The sequence below is a fragment of the Trachurus trachurus genome (genome assembly GCF_905171665.1).
Source record: "Trachurus trachurus genome assembly, chromosome: 14".
Lineage (NCBI taxonomy): Eukaryota > Metazoa > Chordata > Actinopteri > Carangiformes > Carangidae > Trachurus > Trachurus trachurus.
The window spans coordinates 30,458,161-30,481,782 of NC_139903.1; the positions used below are offsets into that span (position 1 = coordinate 30,458,161).

A 23,622-nucleotide genomic window follows, 5' to 3' on the forward strand; every position below is an offset into this window, starting at 1 on the left:
AGGCCAGATAAGTAGGAGGGAGTCACGCATTACTGTAACGCATTTCCTAATATCGAAAGCCTTGTCGGAAAGGTGGGACGATGGCATGTCGGAATCATGGTATGTCGGAATGGTGGGATATCGGAATGACAGCATGTAACCATAATTAAGAATCTGATGAGTTTTCTCACAAATGTTTGAACACTTGAAGGACAAAGTTCTGCTTTCAACAAAAATAATACACAGAAAGCAAAAAAAGTATTGATAAACTTTTATTACAAACTGAAAAAAGCCTGTTATATTGACCAACATCAATACTTACAATCTGACAGATCATCTTGACATCGTCTCTACAGTGCAAAGGATTTAAAGATAATTTAATTGCTTCATTTCTGTTGAATTGCTTTGCTCCAGTGGAACAAGGCAACAATTCTCTGCTTGATCTCTTTGATCTGCAGCCCATAGATCACAGCATTCAGAGCCGGAAGAACCACAACGCACTGAATGGCCACCATCTTTCTTTGGTTCGCAAGCTGAGGGAAACGGTGCAGGATTATAACAATAAAACTTGAACTCAGCAGTAGGACATACACAGCCAGGTGTGTGGCACAGGTCTGCAGCGCTTTCCTGTTCAGCGCCTTGTTTTTACTGCCCAGACACACGGCAGCAATCTTCAGGTAGGTGAGCATGACACTGCCCATGGAGCAGCTCAGCAGCACTGCAGTGTAGCCGAGGCCGTAGATCTGGTTGATGAGGAGGCTCTCACAGGAGAGCTTGAACAAGGAGGCATTGTCACAGTATGGGTGGGATATGACCGACCTGCAGCGCGACAGGCGAATAGTGAGGCCCAACAGGATGGACACCAGCACCAGGATGCTTCCCCAGGCAGCAAGAGAGAGGTTCACCACCATCCTTTTGGTCATGATGGTATTGTAACGCAGTGGACTGTAGATAGCCACGTAGCGGTCAAAGGCCATGATCATCAGTACAGTGTGGGAAGCACCTGCATACATGTGCATCCCAAAGGCCTGAGTCACACAGCTGATGTAGTGGATGTACCGATGTTCCGAGTGGGTAGAAAGTAACAGATCTCCGAGCAAACTAGGGATAATTACTGTGGCTCCGAACAAATCATTTATATTCAGGTTGCAGAGGAGCAGGTACATTGGCTGGTGGAGGCTCCTGTTGCTGAGGATCAGGACCACCAGGCAGACATTGGATGTTATGGCGAAGGTGTAGATGAGGAGGATGAGGATGAAGGTGGGAAAGAAGAACTGGGAAGAGACCCTTAACCCCTCTATGAGCAGCATGTCATCTCTGACAGTCTGGTTTCCTATATCTGTGTACAACTGCATACATGCAATAGATTAGGAAAAGATGCAGCTGCAAACATCTGTGAGCCAGTGAAAAAAATAAATGTACAAAGTTAGGGTTATGGCTCGGGTTAGAGATGCATCAACCAGGTGTGACGGAGCTACAAGACAATAAATACAATATAGTTCCTCTCAAACTTTATGACCCCAGTTATTTACATATGGTGAAATACAGGTTTATGCTCCTGTTAGATAAGAGCACCACGCCACACATGCACTAAGTTTAGACATCAGAGGTTTACATAATAACTTTCAAATTTCCCACATGATAAAAATAAATGATTTGATTTAATTGGAGCAGACTTTAACTTGAGTACCATATGAAATAATGGGGTTTGGGGAAAATAAATAAACTAAAGTATAGTTACACAGAACCAAGTCACATTAACTCAAACACATTTTCCACTTTCCAATGTTGTGTGTGTGTGTGTATTGGCCAGAATAACCTTGTGCAACCCTATACCACCCTCCACCCTAAACATCAGCCAACAGCTCACACTTTTATTTGGTGGCCATGAGCTGCAGCGTCACACGCTGACAGGTTAGCAGTTACTTGGTAACCACTGACTCAGCATCAACCATCCTCTCCATATCCCATGTCACGGTACTGGAGATCACAGAGCAACCCTAAAACAACAAAGATGATACTCTGCTTAATGAAAATATCATGATGTTATTTAGAAATGATACAGTATATTGTATGTTAGGGGTGGAGCCGAACCCGAATACGGTATTCGGAAAGGCACAAACATTTTTACGAATACTTATTTCAAACAAATACTTAAAAAAAAAAAAATTGTTTTCGGGAACAAGAAAAACATCATATCAAAAAGCTGCGTTTCCTCATGAGACCACAGTGCATGCCTGGACGAGTGAGTGAGTGACGTTCAGGAGTAGGTGGGGTGGGGGGTGGGGGGGGGGGGTGGACTGACACAGGCTGCTCCACACAGCAACAGAGAAGGCTCGGCTGAGCGAATAAAGACGTAACTGCAACACTATTTTAGATTTTTGTACCTTAAAGCCCCAGTATGTAGGAATTCCCCCCATCTAGCGGTGCGGTTGCATGGGGGGGGGGGGTGACTGACACAGGCTGCTCCACACAGCAACAGAGAAGGCTCAGCTGAGCCAAAAAAGACTTAACTGCATCACTATTTTAGATTTTTGTATCTAAAATAGATACAAAAACTGCCTCCAATAGATTTTTGGAGGCAGTTTATAACTTTGGGGACACCTCTCCATTCCGACACTCCGCAGCTATCCATGGTGCTGAACCAAGTAACTTTGTTTACACTCTGGTGTCGTGGCTTGTCTGGGAAACGCACGCTGCTCAGGGACTGGGCAGATCTGTCCCACTTGCTTTCTCCCTCATTCTGTTGTGGGAGATCTCCCATAGAGTAAAAGAAACACACCCAGATTGCTGGTTTGAGCATCTCCACTTTTGTTCCTCAAGTCAACGAATGCTTCCTTGTATGGCAAAAGGACATCATTTTCCAAGAATGTCTTGTGTTTGGGGTTAAGAGCTGCTGCTTCTTTTAGAACGTGGCAGCTTTCAGAAGAAAAACAGCTCTCCAATTCACTGATTAATCGGTTGATTACTGGAAAAAAGCAGTGGTTCTGATAGTTTCCAGTGGCTCTTTTGATCCTGTTTGGCTGTTCACCACAAACTCCTGCAGGTGGCTGGGCTGCTTTTTGCTCCTCACCTGTGGGCGCTGCATGTGAATGCCAACTGTCTCACACATATCACTGGCACACTCCCAGATTTTAGTCCATGTTTCAGCATTGCGTTTGTCATTGAGGGCATCAACAACCGCAAAGACCAGATCAACAGCAGATGCCAGCTCCAAATCTGTGGCCTGTAGATGATCAGATAAATTCTTTGTGAGACTGAATATGCTCTCCAGCATACAGATGTGCAGAACAAACTGTGCATCAATCAGTGATCATGCTTCAGTAGCTCTATGAGCATTTGTCTGGTTGCTAACCTCCGCAAGTGTTGCTAAGATAGCAGGCAGCGATCTTTTTATTACCCACAGTGTCGAATATTGGCACGCCCATCTGGTGTCTGATAGTCTTTTCAATTCCACCCATAGTCAACCAAAACTAAATTTAATCTGTGTGCATAGCAGTGTATGTAAAACGCATGTAGCACTTCTTGGCAAAATTTTTCCTGGACACCGTTGTTGCACCCGGACATGACAGATGCCCCATCATAGCACTGTGCAATGCATGCATATTTGTCTATGTTACACTTAGCCAGTGTTTGTTTAACTGACTTGTGTAAAGCCTCTGCATCCAAGCCATCTGCAGAAACCCAGAAACTCTTTTTGAATGCTATCATTGTTTAGGTAACGCAGAACAACAGATCTCTACTCTTTTTTGCTCACATCCTTTGTTTCATCCACCATTAAAGCAAAGTGCTCTGTCAGTTTAACCTCATTGCTCACTTGTTCCCTTACCATGCTGGCCATAACATCAATCAGTTCATTTTGGATATCATGATGCACCCAGGTCCACCGGATCATTTCTTTGAGACAGTGCTGTCAAACTTTCCCAGCAGATTTAACAGTTCAAGAAAATAACCTCTGTTGGTGGACTGTTCATCTTCTCTGTTTCCTCTCTGGTCAATCGTTTGACACGCTGTAAACCACAGTGACTCAACTACTGCTCGCATGTACTGCCTGTTTTCTTGCACAATCTTGTCATGTCCAGCATCAAGTTTTGTCAGAATCCTCGAACCACTTCTCACCCTCTCCTAAAACTCACACCAGCCTACCATAGCTAGTTTGTGAGAAACACTTACATTGTGCTGTGCAAGTTTCTCTCCTTTCCTCCAGTTTCGGAACCCGCCATGGGTGAAGCTCTTTTCTGTGTGACCCCGGGCATGGTGGAAAAAATGTCGACAGGCATAGCAAAAAATCAACTGACATCGAGTATTCCAGCCATGAGTACTGTTTGAACGACAAGTGGCTAAAACTCCTCAATGTTAGCTGGGATCCAAATGTCAAACGCGGGAATGACTTAAGTTGAGGCTGCTTCGGTCCCTCTGCTGTGTCTTGACTTAAATCCATAGGGCCACCAGGATTCCCGCCATCGCAGCTTCGGCGCTTGACGGAGCGCTTCCTTCACTCCCCGCTTCTTGCTCCACATTTTCGGGAATGTTACCACCAGTCTCCGAGTCTTGTGTTAAAGACGGTGCCGCCGCTGATGCCACCGATGCCACCGCCACTTCACCTATTACCGCCCCTTCTTCATCCTCGCCTTCATCCTCATTCTCCAGGTCCGTAATCACTCTGTCCTCCTCCACCCCACTGCTAGAAGGTCCGTGCGTCCGTAAATCACCACTGCTGTTGTGTTCCCTGATTATATTATTGCTACTTTATAACGCTAGGTGGCAGTGTCGTGAAGCAGACACGATTGAGACGTTGCAGGAGCCTAGAAGAAGAAGATTTAAGATGGCGACTTCTGAATAGAATATTGTGTACTGCTAACTAGTCTGTTAAGTAAACAGTATTCTGTTTTACACTCCGGCCTTGTTCTTCGTGTGCCAACACTACATTTTGGCGACGAGGATGGGATCCTGACGTACGTGTTTTTTTTGCTTTTTGCTGACTCAACATGGCTGGAAATGTGCCTGCACCTGATGTTTTTGCTGTGCCCAGGAGACCTGTCGACACCCTTCAACATGTGGATGTGAGTTTTCAATAATTACCTGCTGGTAATTAATGCAACGGGAAACGCTTGGCCTGAACCTCGCACTGTCTCGGAGCCGAGAGACAACGGACTTTCTACTCATTACCAGATACAGGTGACACCGTTGACTCTATACACCCAAAGTAAATGTTGTTGTGGAACGACATGCCTTCAGACAGTGAAGACAAGCACCTCATGAGACTACTGCACAGTATGTGGCTGTGCTGCATGATCTTGCTTCAAAATGCAGATTTGATGATAAAACAGATGAGATGATCCGTGATCAGTTGATTGAACATGTGTCTAACCCAAACATAAGAGAGAGGCTCCTGCTCAAACCAGATCTGACACTGGACAAAGCCTTAATAATTGCATCACAAGTAGAATCCGCTGTTCAACAAGCCAAAGCAATTGCAGAAAATGAAAGTGTTCCAGTGCAAGCTGTGCAGCCCTGTTCACAGTTCACTAAAAAGAAATACAAACAGCACACTCGCCCAAATAAGCCATCCAATGCCACTACTACATCTTCCCGCAGCTGTTTCAGGTGTGGTTCTGACAAACATCTGGCTAATTCTTCTCATTGCCCTGCAGCCAAAGCAACTTGCAAGTCTTGCCATAAAGTTGGACATTTTGCTCGTGTTTGTCGCTCATCCAAGCCAAGTGCTGTAGGTGAGATCCAGCTATCTAAACTGACTGTGTTATACTTAAACAACCCTTGACATGCAGTACACCTGCTTCTCTTACCACAGAGCATGAACTGGTTGTTGACACAGGATCTGCAGTATCTATTTTGCCACACTACATCTATGCTCAGTACTTCAATGACACACCACTGCTTCCACCTGTTAGTCGGCTGGTGACTTACACAAAGAGGAAAATTCCTGTGCTTGGCTGTCTATGAGTCAAAGTGAGTAGAGGAGTCCAATGGCACTTCTCTCTTAGGAAGAGATCTTATGGAAGCTTTAAGCATTTGCATCGAAGGTAACAATGTCCTCCCTCCTGTGTCTACTACAAACTTGTCATCTACTCCCTGCGTCTCTGCTACACCTACCGTCAGCTGTGTGACTGATTCACTTGCTCCTGTGCCTACCACAAACGCTGCACCTGCTTCCTGCATCCCTGCCACTCCAGACATCGGCTGTGCACAAAATTTTGTGCATAAGGTGAAAATTGACGACGACGCCTGTCTTTTGCTGTGAGAGCTTCTGTCTCAGCTGAACTGGACGGCTTGCTGAAAGCTAGCGTGATTGAAAAAAATGATGCATCACCCTGGGTTTCACCTATTGTGGTCACAGGACGGAAAACTGGGGGAATACAGATGTGCACAGATCTCCAAGAACCAAATAAGGCTGTGGTCACAGATTGCTACCCCCTACCTCATGTGGATGAACTGTTTGCAAACTTACAAGGTGATGGCTGACATCATCAACGGCCTCCCAGGTGTTCAAAATTATCTGGATGACCTCATCGTCTATGGCAACACCCTTGTTGAGCATTACCAGAACCTCAACACTGTCCTCCAAAAGCTGAAGGAGAAGTGTCACTTCAGGAAGACCTCCCTACGCTTCCATACCATTACTGCAGATGGCATCCTTCCTGACCAAGAGCATATTAATGTTGTCTTGAAAGCCCCTTCCCCCTCTGATGCTGTTGCCCTGAGATCATCTCTGGGCCTATTATCCTGGTACTCAAAGTTTCTGCCTAACATTGCGACAGTTGTGGCTCCTATGCGTGCCTGTGCCAGTGATAAAGACACATTTACGGTCGGTCGGGCTGGCATGCAGGTTGCCCGTTGGTCTGCAAGACTGCTCTGTTTTGACTATGATATTGTCTATCGACCAGGCTCCCAGAACTACGGCTACGGCTGACTGTCTCTCACGTCTTCCCTTGCCTGTGCCTTCTGACTCTATTCCAGATGTAGAACCCGAGATGGTGGCACAGATTTCTGCAACCCTGAGCTCCCTTCCAGTGGCCAACTTTGACTTTGACTTTGCTTGCTCTGCTTGTCCTGAACTGTCAGCCCTGCACTCACAAATTGGCCTCCCTCCGTTAAATCAGTAAGTGATGTACTGGCCCCATACTACACAATCAGAGATGAGCTCTCAGTCAAGGATAACTACATCCTCAGAGGCTCAAGACTCATCGCACCACTCTCCTTACGACACACACTGATCACACTTGCACATGAGAGTCATCAAGGGATCGTCCGCACAAAACAACGCCTGTGCAACCTCTACTGGTGGCCAAAAATGGACTCACAAGTACAGGGGATCATCCCTATGTTCCCCGGGTCCTATGTTCCCCACTTTGTATGGGACCGGGGAACATAGAACCCTTTTTCTAAAAAAGGGTGCTATGTTCCCCGCTTTCCCCCAAAAGGACCCGGGGAACATGCAATGTTTGTACCCATACCTGGAAGTGGAGTTGTGAGTGACTTGGCATATTTTTGCCTATTTTTGAGTGAGAAGTTGAGTTGTGACTTTTGGTTGGGTTTAGGCAATGAAGAAAGGAGTTGGTTAAGTTTAGTAAAAAGACCAGGTAGAGGCTAGACAGGCCAGATAGATAGAGTCCAGATAAGTAGAGAGAGTCCATCGACCAGCAACAGCGGGGAACATAGAAAAAAGGGTCCTATCCCAGATTTACTTCCTCTGCAACTGTGAGGAAGAGAATAGGTCCAAACTCTTTCTTACTGAGTGATGGGAAGACTTGGAATGCCTCACATCTTGCCCACACTCCTCCGTTGGCTGGACAAGACTGTGACACATCTGGACTGCTACACACAGGTGTTAGCCATTCCCCCTCTCACAAACAGCCACGTGTTAGACACAAGCCCAAGTGGCATGAGGACTATGTCACGTCATAGGTTGACCAAAAGAAAGCTGAGATGATTGTAGTAACTTGATTATTACAGCTAAGACAGTTTACAAGGTTCAAAGTATTACTGTTTATACACTAGACATTAGTGAAGTTTAAGTTAAGAGTAATTATTTTATTGACAATGATGTGTTACATGTTTAATGTGCCTTATGTAAAGCTACCTCATTCATGATATCCTATGCTAATGGTACACAAAAATATTTGGTTATTTGTGTTTAGTTCATCGCAGAGCGACAGCCTTATTGCAGAAGGATTTACTTATTACGTTTTGTATAGCATTCGCTTTATATTGAGAGCGTATTCTTTTACAGAGAGACAAGATGTTGTGTTCCCTGATTATATTATTGCTTTTTTTTTTTTTCCTATGTTCCCCAGTATGTATTGTGACCGGGGAAGATAGGACCCTTTTTGGTAAAAACGGGGAACATAGGAGCCTTTTTCAAAAGGGTCCTATGGGGAACATAGGTACGCTCCCCAAGTACAGTCTTGCATCACTTCATGTATACTCTTCCAGGCTAATGATAAAACAGCCTCTACTCGCCTTGCCCCTTTGCAACCAGTGCAACTGCCTGATGGGCCAAGGAAGAAATTTGGCATTGATATTGTTGGCCCCTTTTACACAGCAGTTTCTGCCTGCAGGTATGCATCACACTGACAGACTATTATTCTAAGTGGCCTGAGCTGGCCTTTTCACATACTGCCACTACTGCAGATGTTATTCACTTCCTGACATCTGTCTTCTGTCATCATGGTAAACCAGAGAGCATAGTCACAGATAATGGGCCACGGTTCACTTCTGCAGCTTTTGCCTCATTCCTGCACACCCAAGGTATCTTCCATAGTAGAACATCAGTCTGCTATCTGGCTGCTAACGGAGCAATTGAGAGATTCCATCATGCTCTGAGAAGCTGCATTCAAACCGCCATTCAACAGTCACAACCATGGAAAGAGACTGTTATGAACTGGCTCCAGGTGTATCGTGCAACACCACATGCTGCAACTTCCACCTCACCATATGAACTCCTTTATGGCAGGATCATGCGCACCAAATTGGATATTCTTCCCCTGCCATGTCTCCGCTGGATGTTTTAGCTCGTCATGCAGTTCAGAAACATCAGAAAAAAAATGCAGCGTTACACTGATGCTAAACGTTGCGCACGCATGCCTTCTTTCCGAGAAGGAGACAGAGTGAGGATAAGGAAACCTCATCACGTCCCTAAGTTAAGAGTAATTATTTTATTGACAATGATGTGTTACATGTTTAATGTTCCTTATGTAAAGCTACCTCATTCATGATATCCTATGCTAATGGTACACAAGAATATTTGGTTATTTGTGTTTAGTTCATCGCAGAGCGACAGCCTTATTGCAGAAGGATTTACTTATTACGTTTTCTATAGCATTAGCTTTACATTGAGAGCGTATTCTTTTACAGAGAGACGAAATGTTGTGTTCCCTGATTATATTATTGCTACTTTATAACGCTAGGTGGCAGTGTCGTAAAGCAGACACGGTTGAGACGTTGCAAGAGCGTAGAAGAAAAAGATTTAAGATGGCGACTTCTGAATACAATGTTGTGTACTGCTAACTAGTCTGTTAAGTAAACAGTATTCTGTTCTACACTCCGGCCTTGTTATTCGTGTGCCAACACTACAACCGCCACCACCATCATCCACTCTCATTCGTTTTCTGGATATTACAAAACGGTCCATTTTGCTCTGTTGACACAATTGCTAGCTAGCTGCTACGCATCAACCACTGCTAACGTGAACACCAAATTCAGCGTGCCATCTGCGTGCAAACCAGCCAATCAAATCGCACGACACAGGAAAAACAAAAACCCAATCACTATCATAGGAATGTTATAAACAATATTTCTTGTCAGATGATTGATTGTTAATGTCTCAGTGTCTTCATTTTTTCTATATTTGTTATAGTTTTTAAACAATACCCCCCCCCCCCCCCCCCCCACGCGCTGTCGTTTCATGACACCCAGAGGGACCAGTAATAAAAATATTTTCAGATGTAATCATTTTTTCTGAGTTGTCCATTCTTTCCCCCTCAGAAAATGAATCAGAAGAATAAAACTTTAAAACTACAGCAATATTCAGTCTTGAAGCCTCCTCTATGGTCACAGGTGCAAAACAGAAAAAAAAAGACACAAGGTGTCTGAGAAATGCAGATGAGTTTTATGTGTGGTGACAGAGGAGGATGAAACATGATGAAACATTATTTTAAAAATATTAGCAATTCACACACAAACCTAATTGAATTTTCTTTTTTTAAACATCCTGCCTTTGTGACAATTCCTTTAATAGTATATTTTTCCCCAAAAGATTTGTACTGGTTGGGCTTAGGCAATGATGAAAGGAGTTGGTTAAGTTTAGTAAAAAAAAGACCAGGTAGAGACTAGACAGATAGTCAGCGAGACTCCAGAAGTAGAGAGTCCAGATAAATAGGAGCGAGTCACTCATTAACGCATTTCTTAATATTGAAAGCCTTGTCGGAATAGTGGTATGTCAGAATGGTGGGATATCGGAATGACAGCATGTAACCACAATCAAGAATCTGAAGGACAAAGTTCTGCTTTATGATGATGGCTTTAAAAATAAAAAATACACAGAAAGCAAAAAAAATGGATTGATAAACTTTTATGACAAACTGAAAAAAGCCTGTTATACTGACAACATCAATATTTACAATTTGACAGACCATCTTGACATTTTCTGTACAGTGCAAATGATTTAAAGATTTGAATTGTGAATGGCTTCATTTCTGTTGAGTTGCTTTGCTGCAGTGGAACAAGGCAACAATTCTCTGCTTGATCTCTTTGATCTGCAGCCCATAGATCGCAGCATTCAGAGCCGGAAGAATCACAACGCACTGAATGGTCACCATCTTTCTTTGGTTCGCAAGCTCAGGGAAACGGTGCAGTATAATAGCAATAAAACCTGAACCCAGCAGTAGGACATACACAGCCAGGTGTGTGGCACAGGTCTGCAGCGCTTTCCTGTTCAGTGCCTTGTTTTTACTGCGCAGACACACAGCAGCAATCTTCAGGTAGGTGAGCGTGATACTGCCCATGGAGGAGCCCAGCAGCACTGCGGTGTACCCAAGGCCGTAGATCTGGTTGATGAGGACACTCTCACAGGAGAGCTTGAACAAGGAGGCATTGTCACAGAATGGGTTGGATATGACCGACCTGCAGCGGGACAGGCGGATAGTGAGGCCCAACAGGATCGACACCAGCACCAGGATGCTTCCCCAGGCAGCAAGAGAGAGGTTCACCACCATCCTTTTGGTCATGATGGTGTTGTAACGTAGTGGACTGCAGATGGCCACGTAGCGGTCAAAGGCCATGATCATCAGTACGGTGTAGGAAGCACCTACATACATGTGAACCAAGAAGGCCTGAGTCACACAGCTGATGTAGTGGATGTACCGATGTTCCGAGTGGGTAGAAAGTAACAGATCTCCGAGCAAACTAGGGATAATTACTGTGGCTCCGATCAAATCATTAATATTCAGGTTGCAGAGGAGCAGGTACATTGGCTGGTGGAAGCTCCTGTTGCTGAGGATCAGGACCACCAGGCAGACATTGGATGTTATGGCGAAGGTGTAGATGAGGAGGATGAGGATGAAGGTGGGAAAGAAGAACTGGGAAGAGACCTTTAACCCCTCTATGAGCAGCATGTCATCTCTGATAGTCTGGTTTCCCATATCTGTGTACAACTGCATACATGCAATAGATTAGGAAAAGATGCAGCTGCAAACATCTGTGAGCCAGTGAAAGAAATACATGTACAAAAACAAGGGTTAGGTAAAGAGATAGATCCACCAGGTGTGATGGACCTACGCAACACTAAATACAATACAGTTCCTCTCAAACTGTATGACCCCAGTTATTTACATATGGTGAAATACAGGTTTATGCTCCTGTAAGATTAAGAGCTCTACTCCACACATGTTTAGACATCAGAGTCAAATAAAAGAGACAAGTCAAGAAACACTGACATGATCGGGTTAGGGGAAAATAAATAAAATAAAGTGTAGTTACACAGAACCAAGTCACATTAACTCAAACACATTTTCCACTTTCCAATGTTGTGTTAGTGTGTGTGTGTGTGTGTGTTGGCCAGAATAACCTTGTGCAACCCTATACCACCCTCCACCCTAGACATCAGCCAACAGCTCACACTTTTATTTGGTGGCCATGAGCTGCAGCGTCACACGCTGACAGGTTAGCAGTTACTTGGTAACCACTGACTCAGCACCAACCATCCTTCCTCTCCATTTCCCCTGTCACAGTACTGGACCTAACCAACTGCTGATCGGCGGGCGCTAACCCTGGGCGGAGGGATACGTGAGTTGGTTAGGTCCAAATAAAAACTGCGTTTTTCCTGCACTTTGAAGGGCTGGAAAAAATTATACTATAGCGAACAATTGAACTGTGTATTTTTTTTTTAACGTAAAACCTCTTTTAGGCCGTGAAAATAGGCCGTTTCTTTGGGTCCATTCACAATAATGTATGTTGTAAATCTCTGCGCAGGGCTATGGGCTGGCGTTGCTAACGGGAGGAGTGCAGAGAGTCTTCTACTGCAATTAAAGTACTTAGGGGCTATTTGTAGATCATACAACCCCACTTTAAAAAAATGCTACTATCCCTTTAACGAAAATATCATGATGTTATTTAGCAATGATATAGTATATTGTATGTCAGGGGTAGAGCTGAACCCGAATACGGTATTCGGAAAGGCACAACATTTTTTACGAATACTCATTTCGAACAAATACTTAAAAAAAAAAAAAGTCTTTTCTGGAACAAGAAAACCATCATATCAAAAAGCTGCGTTTCCTCATGAGACCACAGTGCATGTCTGGATGAGTGAGTGAGTGACGTTCAAGAGCCGGGTGGGGGGGGGGGTGACTGACACAGGCTGACACAGGCTGCTCCACACAGCAACAGAGAAGGCTCGGCTGAGCCCTAGTATGTAGGAATTCCCCCCATCTAGCGGTGCGGTTGCATATAAGAACATATTTTTGATGTTGCATTCACGTGAAATTGGACAGACGTCAGACAGACAACAGACGTTGCATGTAACAGGATAAACAAGCATCTATGTAAACAAGTGGTCCGCCAGCAAAAGGCAAAACAATACGGGCATGACAATATGTTGTCATGGTGATGTTGTATTGTTTACCTGACTCATGTTTTACCGTCTTTCTCTCATCGAGTAAAATAACATCCGGTTGGTTTGCCAATGGTGTCCACCTGAATGCAACATCAGTGCCTCCGTCCTTCCTCACACTACACAGTGGTGACAGTTTTAACAGGCGCTACCTGGAAAACTTTCTCCCCAAGCTCCGTTGAGTTTCTGTGGTTACCTACGGTCACGCTGCCACTGAACGTAAAAAATGGCGATGCAACATGGCAGCCAAGGTTTGGTGCGCCCCCCCCTTGTATATTTGTAACGACTTGTAACAACTCATTCTAAGGTACGAAAAAAGCTTTCATTTGTATGCAGGTGTGATTCGACTTCAGTGAAATACGTATTTATGAAAGCAATATTTGATTTTTGCTAATAAAAAGCCAAATAAGTTACTTTGGGGACAGCTCTCCATTCCGACACTCCGCTGTTTCCGAAATCCCCCCACTTCGAAACACTGCTGTTCCGACCCCCCCCCCCGCAGCTATCCATGGTGCTGAACCAGGTGACGTTGTTTACACTCTGCGTCGTGGCTTGTCTGTGAAACGCGCGCTGCCCACTTGCTTTCTCCCCCACTCCGTTGTGGGAGATTGCCACAGAGTAAAAGAAATACACATTTTTTTTCTCTCCCCCACTCCGCTCAAGCGCAGCTGAACCTGGCTTGAGCCCACACTGGCATGAGGCTGCTGCAGCCGGCGCCCCTGCTGACAGGGTTCCTTGCTCGAAACCCAACAGGAAGTCGGCCATTTGTAATTGAATCTTCTCTGATGATGTGATTTTGGCCATTTCCACACCTCGTATTTGAACAAACTCGTCCTAGGGATTTCACCCAATCAACTTGACATTTTTTTTTACAGCATTAAGACCATGGTGATCTTATCTTGTGCTCTGCAGGTGTGTAGGTCATAGGACGTGGCTGCTAGGCCTCGATGAACTTTGGCGACTGTTTCAGAGCTCGCCATCCAACTTTGAACAGCTCTCACGCCCACATACTTGATCGGAGCCGCTTCTAACTTGCTGTTTGCTGTTTGTTTGTTTTGGTATTTATTAACAGCGGTGTTTCGGGCGGACGTTCGGAATGGCGGTGTTTCGGAGTGGTTGGGTTTCGGAACAGCGGGGTGTCGGAATGGAGGTGTTTCGGAATGGAGAGCCGTCACCGATACTCTGCTTAATGAAAATATAATGATGTTATTTAGCAATGATACAGTATTGTCATGGTCTGTGTCCCTGTGTTTGGTCTTGGTGTCTGTTTCTTTGTGTTGAGCTGTTTCCTGTTTTATTTTGAGGTCCTTGTCCCGTCTTCCTGTGTGCTCCTTGCCCTTGATTACCTAATGTGTCTCACCTGTCTGTCTCACCTGACAGGTGGTGCACATGTGTCTCGTTTCCTCGTGTGTATATACCCTCTGTGTTTCCCTTTGTCTCATGTTGGTTCATTTGTCATCGTTGCTGTCTTGTTCCGTGTGTTGTTCCTCCACGTTCTCAGTGAGTCCTTGGTTTTCTGTTCTTTGTGTTGTGGTATATTTTGATGTTGATGCTGATGAAATGATGACCACTGACACGTCTTCTTTGTAGATGGTAAAAAAGAGTTTATTACAAAAAAGATACAGTGTCAAAAAGCTGAATCTTCGAGAAGTCTCCGGAACCAAATATGAGACCTCTGGCTCTTGGCCAAAAGTCCAGACCTTACATACTCTAAAACTCCACCTCTCTAAACAGAAGAATGTAGGTGACCAGGATGGTCATAAACTAAGCCTAGCCTAACCTAACCTGTCCAAGTTACCCTCTGGTATTTGACATCTTGACCAGTCAGTTACCCCTTTAGGCTAACTAAAGCATAGATGAAACAGACCAAATACAGATGTCCAGAAAAGTGATTTAACCTTTAACCTAAAAATATGGCCTTCAGTTTGGACAGAGCTTTTAGTTCACATACCAGTCATTTACCTTCAGGCAAGCAAAGGACACACCTGGAGATGAAAGACAATTCTGAAGATAAAAGTAAAGAATTTGAAGTGGATTATATACTAAACATAAAAGTAACCCTCAGGATAAATTACTTACAAAGGAGGCAGAAAATACACTACAGTGTTGTATTTATTTCCTTTGGTACTATGATACTTTGATGTCCAGGACTTAGGCCTGTTGACTTTTTAGTCAATATTTATATTTATATATATTTATATATATAGTCAATACTTTGTGTTTTTTCCCTTCGTTTGGACTTTGGACCCCTGTGTTGTGTTTTACCTTGGTTTTCTGAATAAATAGTTTTCATTGCTCTGCACCTTGGTGTCCCCCTCTGGCTGGGCCGCAGCCTTCAAGTACCCCTCCGGCTGGGCCGCAGCCTTCATGTCCCCCTCTGGCTGGGCCGCAGCCTTCAAGTACCACTCCAGTTGGGCGGCAGCCTTCATGTCACCCTCTGGCTGGGCGGCAGCCTTCAAGCACCCCTCCGGCTGGGCCGCAGCCTTCATCCCCCTCCGGCTGGGCCGCAGCCTTCATCCCCCTCCGGCTGGGCCGCAGCCTTCAAGTACCACTCCGGCTGGGCCGCAGCCTTCTTGTCCCCCTCTGGCTGGGCTGCAGCCTTCAAGTACCACTCCAGTTGGGCGGCAGCCTTCATGTCACCCTCTGGCTGGGCGGCAGCCTTCAAGTACCCCTCGGGCTGGGCCGCAGCCCTCATGCCCCCCTCCGCCTGGGCCGCAGCCTTCAAGCACCCCTCCGGCTGGGCCGCAGCCCTCATGCCCCCCTCCGGCTGGGCCGCAGCCTTCAAGTAGCCCTCCGGCTGGACCGCAGCCTTCATGTCCCCCTCCGGCTGTGCCGCAGCCTTCATGTCCCCATCTGGCTGGGCCGCAGCTTTCAAGCAGCCTTCATGGCCCCCTCTGGCTGGGCCGCAGCCCTCATGCCCCCCTCTGGCAGGGCCGCAGCCTTCATGTCCCCCTCCGGCTGGGCCGCAGCCTTCAAGCATCCCTCCAGCTTGCACGCAGCCTTCAGGTCCCCCTCAGTCTTGGCCGCAGCCTTCAAGTACCACTTTGGCTGGGCGGCAGCCTTCAAGTACCCCTCGGGCTGGGCCGCAGCCCTCATGCCCCCCTCTGCCTGGGCCGCAGCCTTCATGTCCCCCTCTGGCTGGGCCGCAGCTTTCAAGCAGCCTTCATGTCCCCCTCTGGCTGGGCCGCAGCTTTCAAGCAGCCTTCATGTCCCCCTCTGGCTGGGCCACAGCCCTTATGCCCCCCTCTGGCAGGGCCGCAGCCTTCATGTCCCCCTCCGGCTGGGCCGCAGCCTTCAAGCACCCCTCCAGCTTGCACGCAGCCTTCATGTCCCCCTGCGTCTTGGCCGCAGCCTTCAAGTACCACTCCGGCTGGGCAGCAGCCTTCATGTCACCCTCCGGCTGGGCGGCAGCCTTCAAGTACCCCTCGGGCTGGGCCGCAGCCCTCATGCCCCCCTCCGCCTGGGCCGCAGCCTTCAAGCACCCCTCCGGCTGGGCCGCAGCCTTCAAGTACCCCTCTGGCTGGGCCGCAGACCTCATGCCCCCCTCCGGCTGGGCCGCAGCCTTCAAGTACCCCTCCAGCTGGGCCGCAGCCTTCAAGTACCCCTCCGGCTGGGCCGCAGCCTTCAAGTACCCCTCCGGCTGGGCCACAGACTTCAAGCACCCCTCCGGCTTGCACGAAGCCTTCATGTCCCCCTCCGTCTTGGCCGCAGCCTTCAAGTACCCCTCTGGCTGGGCCGCAGACCTCATGCCCCCCTCCGGCTGGGCCGCAGCCTTCAAGTACCCCTCAGGCTGGGCCACAGACTTCATGTCCCCCTCTGGCTGGGCCGCAGCCTTCAAGCAGCCTTCATGTCCCCCTCTGGCTGGGCCGCAGCCTTCAAGTACATTTCACATTCCACATTTTCCCCGCTCCTGACAGAATAAACCACCCAGTAATGGACCCAGCAGACAGGTCCCCTCCCTGGATGATGACTCTTTTGGCTGGGCCGCAGCCATCAAGTAGCCCTCCGGCCGGGCCGCAGCCTTCAAGTACCACTCTGGCTGGGCCTCAGCCTTCAAGTACCACTCCGGCTGGGCCGCAGCCTTCATGTCCCCCTCCGGCTGGGTCGCAGCCTTCAAGTACCCCTCTGGCAGGGCCGCAGCCTTCATGTCCCCCTCCGGCTGGGCCGCAGCCTTCAAGCACCCCTCCAGCTTGCACGCAGCCTTCATGTCTTGGCCGCAGCCTTCAAGTACCACTCCGGCTGGGCAGCAGCCTTCATGTCACCCTCCGGCTGGGCGGCAGCCTTCAAGTACCCCTCCGGCTGGGCCACAGACTTCATGTCCCCCTCTGGCTGGGCCGCAGCCTTCAAGCAGCCTTCATGTCCCCCTCTGGCTGGGCCGCAGCCTTCAAGTACATTTCACATTCCACATTTTCCCCGCTCCTGACAGAATAAACCACCCAGTAATGGACCCAGCAGACAGGTCCCCTCCCTGGATGATGACTCTTTTGGCTGGGCCGCAGCCATCAAGTAGCCCTCCGGCCGGGCCGCAGCCATCAAGTAGCCCTCCGGCCGGGCCGCATCCTTCAAGTACCACTCTGGCTGGGCCGCAGCCTTCAAGTACCACTCCGGCTGGGCCGCAGCCTTCATGTCCCCCTCCGGCTGGGTCGCAGCCTTCAAGTACCCCTCTGGCGGGGCCGCAGCCTTCAAGTACCCCTCCGGCTGGGCCGCAGCCTTCAAGCACCCCTCCGGCTGGGCCGCAGCCTTCATGTCCCCCTCCGGCTGGGTCGCAGCCTTCAAGTACCCCTCTGGCGGGGCCGCAGCCTTCAAGTACCCCTCCGGCTGGGCCGCAGCCTTCAAGCACCCCTCCAGCTTGCACGCAGCCTTCAGGTCCCCCTCCGTCTTGGCCGCAGCCTTCAAGTACCACTCCGGCTGGGCAGCAGCCTTCATGTCACCCTCCGGCTGGGCGGCAGCCTTTGAGTACCCCTCGGGCTGGGCCGCAGCCCTCATGCCCCTCTAGCTGGGCCGCAGCCTTCATCCCCCACCGGCTGGGCCGCAGCCTTCATGTCCCCCTCTGGCTGGGCCGCAGCCTTCATCCCCCTCCGGCTGGGCCGCAGCCTTCAAGTACCACACCGGCTGGGCAGCAGCCTTCATGTCACCCTCTGGCTGGGCGGCAGCCTTCAAGTACCCCTCGGGCTGGGCCGCAGCCCTCATGCCCCCCTCCGCCTGGGCCGCAGCCTTCAAGCACCCCTCCGGCTGGGCCGCAGCCCTCATGCCCCCCTCCGTCTTGGCCGCAGCCTTCAAGTACCACTCCGGCTGGGCCGCAGCCTTCTTGTCCCCCTCTGGCTGGGCTGCAGCCTTCAAGTACCACTCCAGTTGGGCGGCAGCCTTCATGTCACCGTCTGGCTGGGCGGCAGCCTTCAAGTACCCCTCGGGCTGGGCCGCAGCCTTCAAGTACCCCTCCAGCTGGGACGCAGCCTTCATCCCTCTCCGGCTGGGCCGCAGCCCTCATGCCCCTCTAGCTGGGCCGCAGTCTTCATCCCCCTCCGGCTGGGCCGCAGCCTTCAAGTACCACACCGGCTGGGCAGCAGCCTTCATGTCACCCTCTGGCTGGGCGGCAGCCTTCAAATACCCCTCTGGCTGGGCCGCAGACCTCATGCCACCCTCCGGCTGGGCCGCAGCCTTCAAGTACCCCTCCGGCTGGGCCGCAGCCTTCATGTCCCCCTCTGGCTGGGCCGCAGCCTTCAAGCAGCCTTCATGTCCCCCTCTGGCTGGGCCGCAGCCTTCATGTCCCCTTCTGGCTTGCCGCAGCCCTCATGCCCCTTGAGCTGGGCCGCAGCCTTCATCCCCCTCCGGCTGGGCCGCAGCCTTCAAGTACCACACCGGCTGGGCAGCAGCCTTCATGTCACCCTCTGGCTGGGCGGCAGCCTTCAAATACCCCTCTGGCTGGGCCGCAGACCTCATGCCACCCTCCGGCTGGGCCGCAGCCTTCAAGTATCCCTCCGGCTGGGCCGCAGCCTTCATGTCCCCCTCTGGCTGTGCCGCAGCCTTCAAGCAGCCTTCATGTCCCCCTCTGGCTGGGCCGCAGCCCTCATGCCCCCCTCTGGCTGGGCCGCAGCCTTCATGTCCCCCTCCGGCTGGGCCGCAGCCTTCAAGCACCCCTCCGGCTTGCACACAGCCTTCATGTCCCCCTCCGTCTTGGCTGCAGCCTTCAAGTACCCCTCTGGCTGGGCCGCAGACCTCATGCCCCCCTCCGGCTGGGCCACAGCCTTCAAGTACCACACCGGCTGGGCAGCAGCCTTCATGTCACCCTCTGGCTGGGCGGCAGCCTTCAAATACCCCTCTGGCTGGGCCGCAGACCTCATGCCACCCTCCGGCTGGGCCGCAGCCTTCAAGTACCCCTCCGGCTGGGCCGCAGCCTTCATGTCCCCCTCTGGCTGGGCCGCAGCCTTCAAGCAGCCTTCATGTCCCCCTCTGGCTGGGCCGCAGCCTTCAAGCAGCCTTCATGTCCCTTTCTGGCTTGCCGCAGCCCTCATGCCCCTTGAGCTGGGCCGCAGCCTTCATCCCCCTCCGGCTGGGCCGCAGCCTTCAAGTACCACACCGGCTGGGCAGCAGCCTTCATGTCACCCTCTGGCTGGGCGGCAGCCTTCAAATACCCCTCTGGCTGGGCCGCAGACCTCATGCCACCCTCCGGCTGGGCCGCAGCCTTCAAGTATCCCTCCGGCTGGGCCGCAGCCTTCATGTCCCCCTCCGGCTGTGCCGCAGCCTTCAAGCAGCCTTCATGTCCCCCTCTGGCTGGGCCGCAGCCCTCATGCCCCCCTCTGGCTGGGCCGCAGCCTTCATGTCCCCCTCCGGCTGGGCCGCAGCCTTCAAGCACCCCTCCGGCTTGCACACAGCCTTCATGTCCCCCTCCGTCTTGGCTGCAGCCTTCAAGTACCCCTCTGGCTGGGCCGCAGACCTCATGCCCCCCTCCGGCTGGGCCACAGCCTTCAAGTACCCCTCCGGCTGGGCCACAGCCTTCATGTCACCCTCTGGCTGGGCGGCAGCCTTCAAATACCCCTCTGGCTGGGCCGCAGACCTCATGCCACCCTCCGGCTGGGCCGCAGCCTTCAAGTACCCCTCCGGCTGGGCCGCAGCCTTCATGTCCCCCTCTGGCTGGGCCGCAGCCTTCAAGCAGCCTTCATGTCCCCCTCTGGCTGGGCCGCAGCCTTCAAGCAGCCTTCATGTCCCCTTCTGGCTGGCCGCAGCCCTCATGCCCCTCCAGCTGGGCCGCAGCCTTCATCCCCCTCCGGCTGGGCCGCAGCCTTCAAGTACCACACCGGCTGGGCAGCAGCCTTCATGTCACCCTCTGGCTGGGCGGCAGCCTTCAAATACCCCTCTGGCTGGGCCGCAGACCTCATGCCACCCTCCGGCTGGGCCGCAGCCTTCAAGTACCCCTCCGGCTGGGCCGCAGCCTTCATGTCCCCCTCTGGCTGTGCCGCAGCTTTCAAGCAGCCTTCATGTCCCCCTCTGGCTGGGCCGCAGCCCTCATGCCCCCCTCTGGCTGGGCCGCAGCCTTCATGTCCCCCTCCGGCTGGGCCGCAGCCTTCAAGCACCCCTCCGGCTTGCACGCAGCCTTCATGTCCCCCTCCGTCTTGGCTGCAGCCTTCAAGTACCCCTCTGGCTGGGCCGCAGACCTCATGCCCCCCTCCGGCTGGGCCACAGCCTTCAAGTACCCCTCCGGCTGGGCCACAGACTTCATGTCCCCCTCTGGCTGGGCCACAGCCTTCAAGCAGCCTTTATGTCCCCCTCTGGCTGGGCCGTAGCCCTCATGCCCCTCTGGCTTGGCCGCAGCCTTCAAGTACATTTCACATTCCACATTTTCCCCGCTCCTGACAGAATGAACCGCCCAGTAATGGACCCAGCAGACAGGTCCCCTCCCTGGATGATGACTCTTTTGGCTGGGCCGCAGCCATCAAGTAGCCCTCCGGCCGGGCCGCAGCCTTCATGTCCCCCTCTGGCTGGGCCGCAGCCATCAAGTAGCCCTCTGGCTGGACCGCAGTCGGTGGTCCAGCCGACTCCTTTTCCCCGTGCCAAATCGGTGGTCCGGCCGACTCCTGCTCCCCATGCCTAATTGGCAGTTCGGCCAACTCCAGCGCTGCAACATCCCTCAGTCATAGGCGGCGAGGGTGCCAATCCTCAGCAAACTCAGTTTCCTGTCTCCCACCTGGTGGCGAGCAGTCCCAGGTTCCCAGCGTCCAGCCAAGGGGCTCATCCATTCCTGTTTCCAGTGTCCAGCCAGTCTTGAGCCACACTCCTGTCTCCAGTGTCCAACCGGCGGGCCCGTCCTGTTCCTGCTTCCTGTGTCCAGCAGGAAGTCTGTCCGGCTTCCATCTCCATTGTCGAGCAGTTGGAATGCTTGACTCCCGTCTCTGGTGTCCAGCCGGAGGACTGTCCGGCACCTGATCCCTGTGTCCAGCAGGAGGCCCGTCCGGTCCCTGTCTCCGGTGTCCGGTCAGAGGTCTATCCAGCTTCTGTCTCCAGTGTCAAGCTAATAGACTGCTCAACCCCTGTTTCCGGTTGCCCTCTGCCCGGCCTTCGGGCAAACCCCCAGACTCTCTGTGCTCTTTTGCCCGGAGTAAAAGAGTGTGACTGACACAGCAACAGAGAAGGCTTGGCTGAGCGAAAAAAGACTTAACTGCATCACTATTTTAGATTGGGTTCCTGAGGCAGTTATAACTTTGGGGACAGCTCTCTATTCCGACACTCCACTGTTCCGAAATCCCCCCCACTCTGAAACACCGCTGTTCCGACCCCCCCGCCCCCGCAGCTATCTATGGTGCTGAACCAGGTGACGTTGTTTACACTATGCGTTGTGGCTTGTCTGTGAAATGTGCACTGCTCAGGGACTGGGCAGATCTGTCCCACTTGCTTTCTCCCCCACTCGGTTGTGGGAGATTCACCAGAGAGTAAAAGAAATACACATTTTTTTCTCTCCCCTGCTCCACTCGAGCGAGGCTGAACCCCGCTTGAGCCCACAAGGGCGCGAGGCTGCTGCAGCCGGCGACCTTGCTGACAGCAGACTGGGGGAGAAAAAAAAAATTCTTTGCTCTGTGCTTTGGTTTGGTTTTAGGCAATGAAGAAAGGAGTTGGTTGAGTTTAGTAAAAAAGACCAGGTAGAGACAGGCCAGAAGCATAATTAGCGTTAGCTGTACTATGTCATATTATTTACAGATCTCCCACTCAGAAAGTTTATTTCTTGGAATTCTGTGAATTGGAAAGAATAGTTCTTTTAAGTATTATTATTATTTATTATATATTATTATTATATATTATTTTTATTATTTCTGTTCAACGTCCTCCAACGAGGACGGCTGGTGGTGGGGTTCATAATGTTCAACATGATATTTTATTAGTTGTTGGTTTAATCATTGATGAGGTAATGGCTGTTATGTTTTCTTTTCAATTACATTCCTTGTTACATGTTCATTGCTGGATTTAGGGAAAAACATCAACCAATATTGCATATCTTTTAATGGATAATTAAAGAATGCTTACACTATAACGTAAATTAGAAGTGTAACGTAAAAAAAAAAAAAAAGGATTTTTATGCCTATTTTGAATTTTACTCTAATGCAAATACAAATACAAATACATTTTCCCCCTCAACAAATACAAATACAGATACAAATACCTGCTGCTTTGCACACCCCTAGACCATTGATAGCATTATCATCCTCATCATCATCACCACCACCATCATCATCATAATCATCCTGGGTGTTTGCTGCAGATTAATGCATGAAAGAGATACATAGCAAGTGAAAGGTTTTTAAATAAATGTAAATTTGTAAGTCACCTGATACTTTAATGGGTTTGCATGTGGTATAAACACACACGCACGCACGCACGCACGCGCACACACACACACACACACACACACACACACACACACACACACACACACACACACACACACACACACACTCAGACAGACACCCTTCTCTCTTTGTCAGGACACTTGACAAAGTGGATTCCCAGGCCCATAATACTGAACATGAAAACTAACTGGCTGCATCTAAAACAACACATTAAACCCAAAATGCCTTTGGAAGTGAAGATCCCCAAATGTCCCTGCATTTTAGGAAGGTTTTTGGTCCTCACTATGTTGCATTACCAAGTACACACACGCACATAACCATTTCATGTTGTTGAACAATAAACCACTGTTTATGACACCGAGAGGGACCAAAACTATAAAACTACAGCAATATTCAGTCTTACTCTATGGTCACAGGTGTAAAACAGAGAGAGAGAAAAGAAGATTAGTTTTATGTGTGGTGACAGAGGAGGGTGAAACATGAGGAAACATTATTTTAAAAAATATCAGCAATTCACACACAAACCTAATGTCATTGAAATAATCACAAAGCAAAGATGATTACTGGACTATAATCAAGGGAGGGCAACCACTATTCCAACATCCCACCAGTCCGACATAATGCCTCTAATTTTCTAAATGTTATTTTTCTTATTTTTCTATCAAATGTCCCATCATT

General features: G+C 49.9%; 2 protein-coding genes across 2 annotated transcripts; both read right to left on the bottom strand.

The window, feature by feature from the left end:
- Positions 1-365: 365 nt before the first annotated feature.
- LOC310997261 (olfactory receptor 52E8-like) lies at positions 366-1,334 on the bottom strand (the record flags this gene model as incomplete). The annotated part of the gene is made up of 1 exon (XM_083986937.1): positions 366-1,334. The coding sequence occupies one exon, from the start codon at positions 1,332-1,334 to the stop codon at positions 366-368; it is 969 nt and encodes a 322-aa protein (XP_083843063.1).
- Positions 1,335-10,688: 9,354 nt separating this feature from the next.
- Positions 10,689-11,639, bottom strand: LOC310997262 (olfactory receptor-like protein OLF3; the record flags this gene model as incomplete). The annotated part of the gene is made up of 1 exon (XM_083986938.1): positions 10,689-11,639. The coding sequence occupies one exon, from the start codon at positions 11,637-11,639 to the stop codon at positions 10,689-10,691; it is 951 nt and encodes a 316-aa protein (XP_083843064.1).
- Between the last annotated feature and the right edge of the window lie 11,983 nt (positions 11,640-23,622).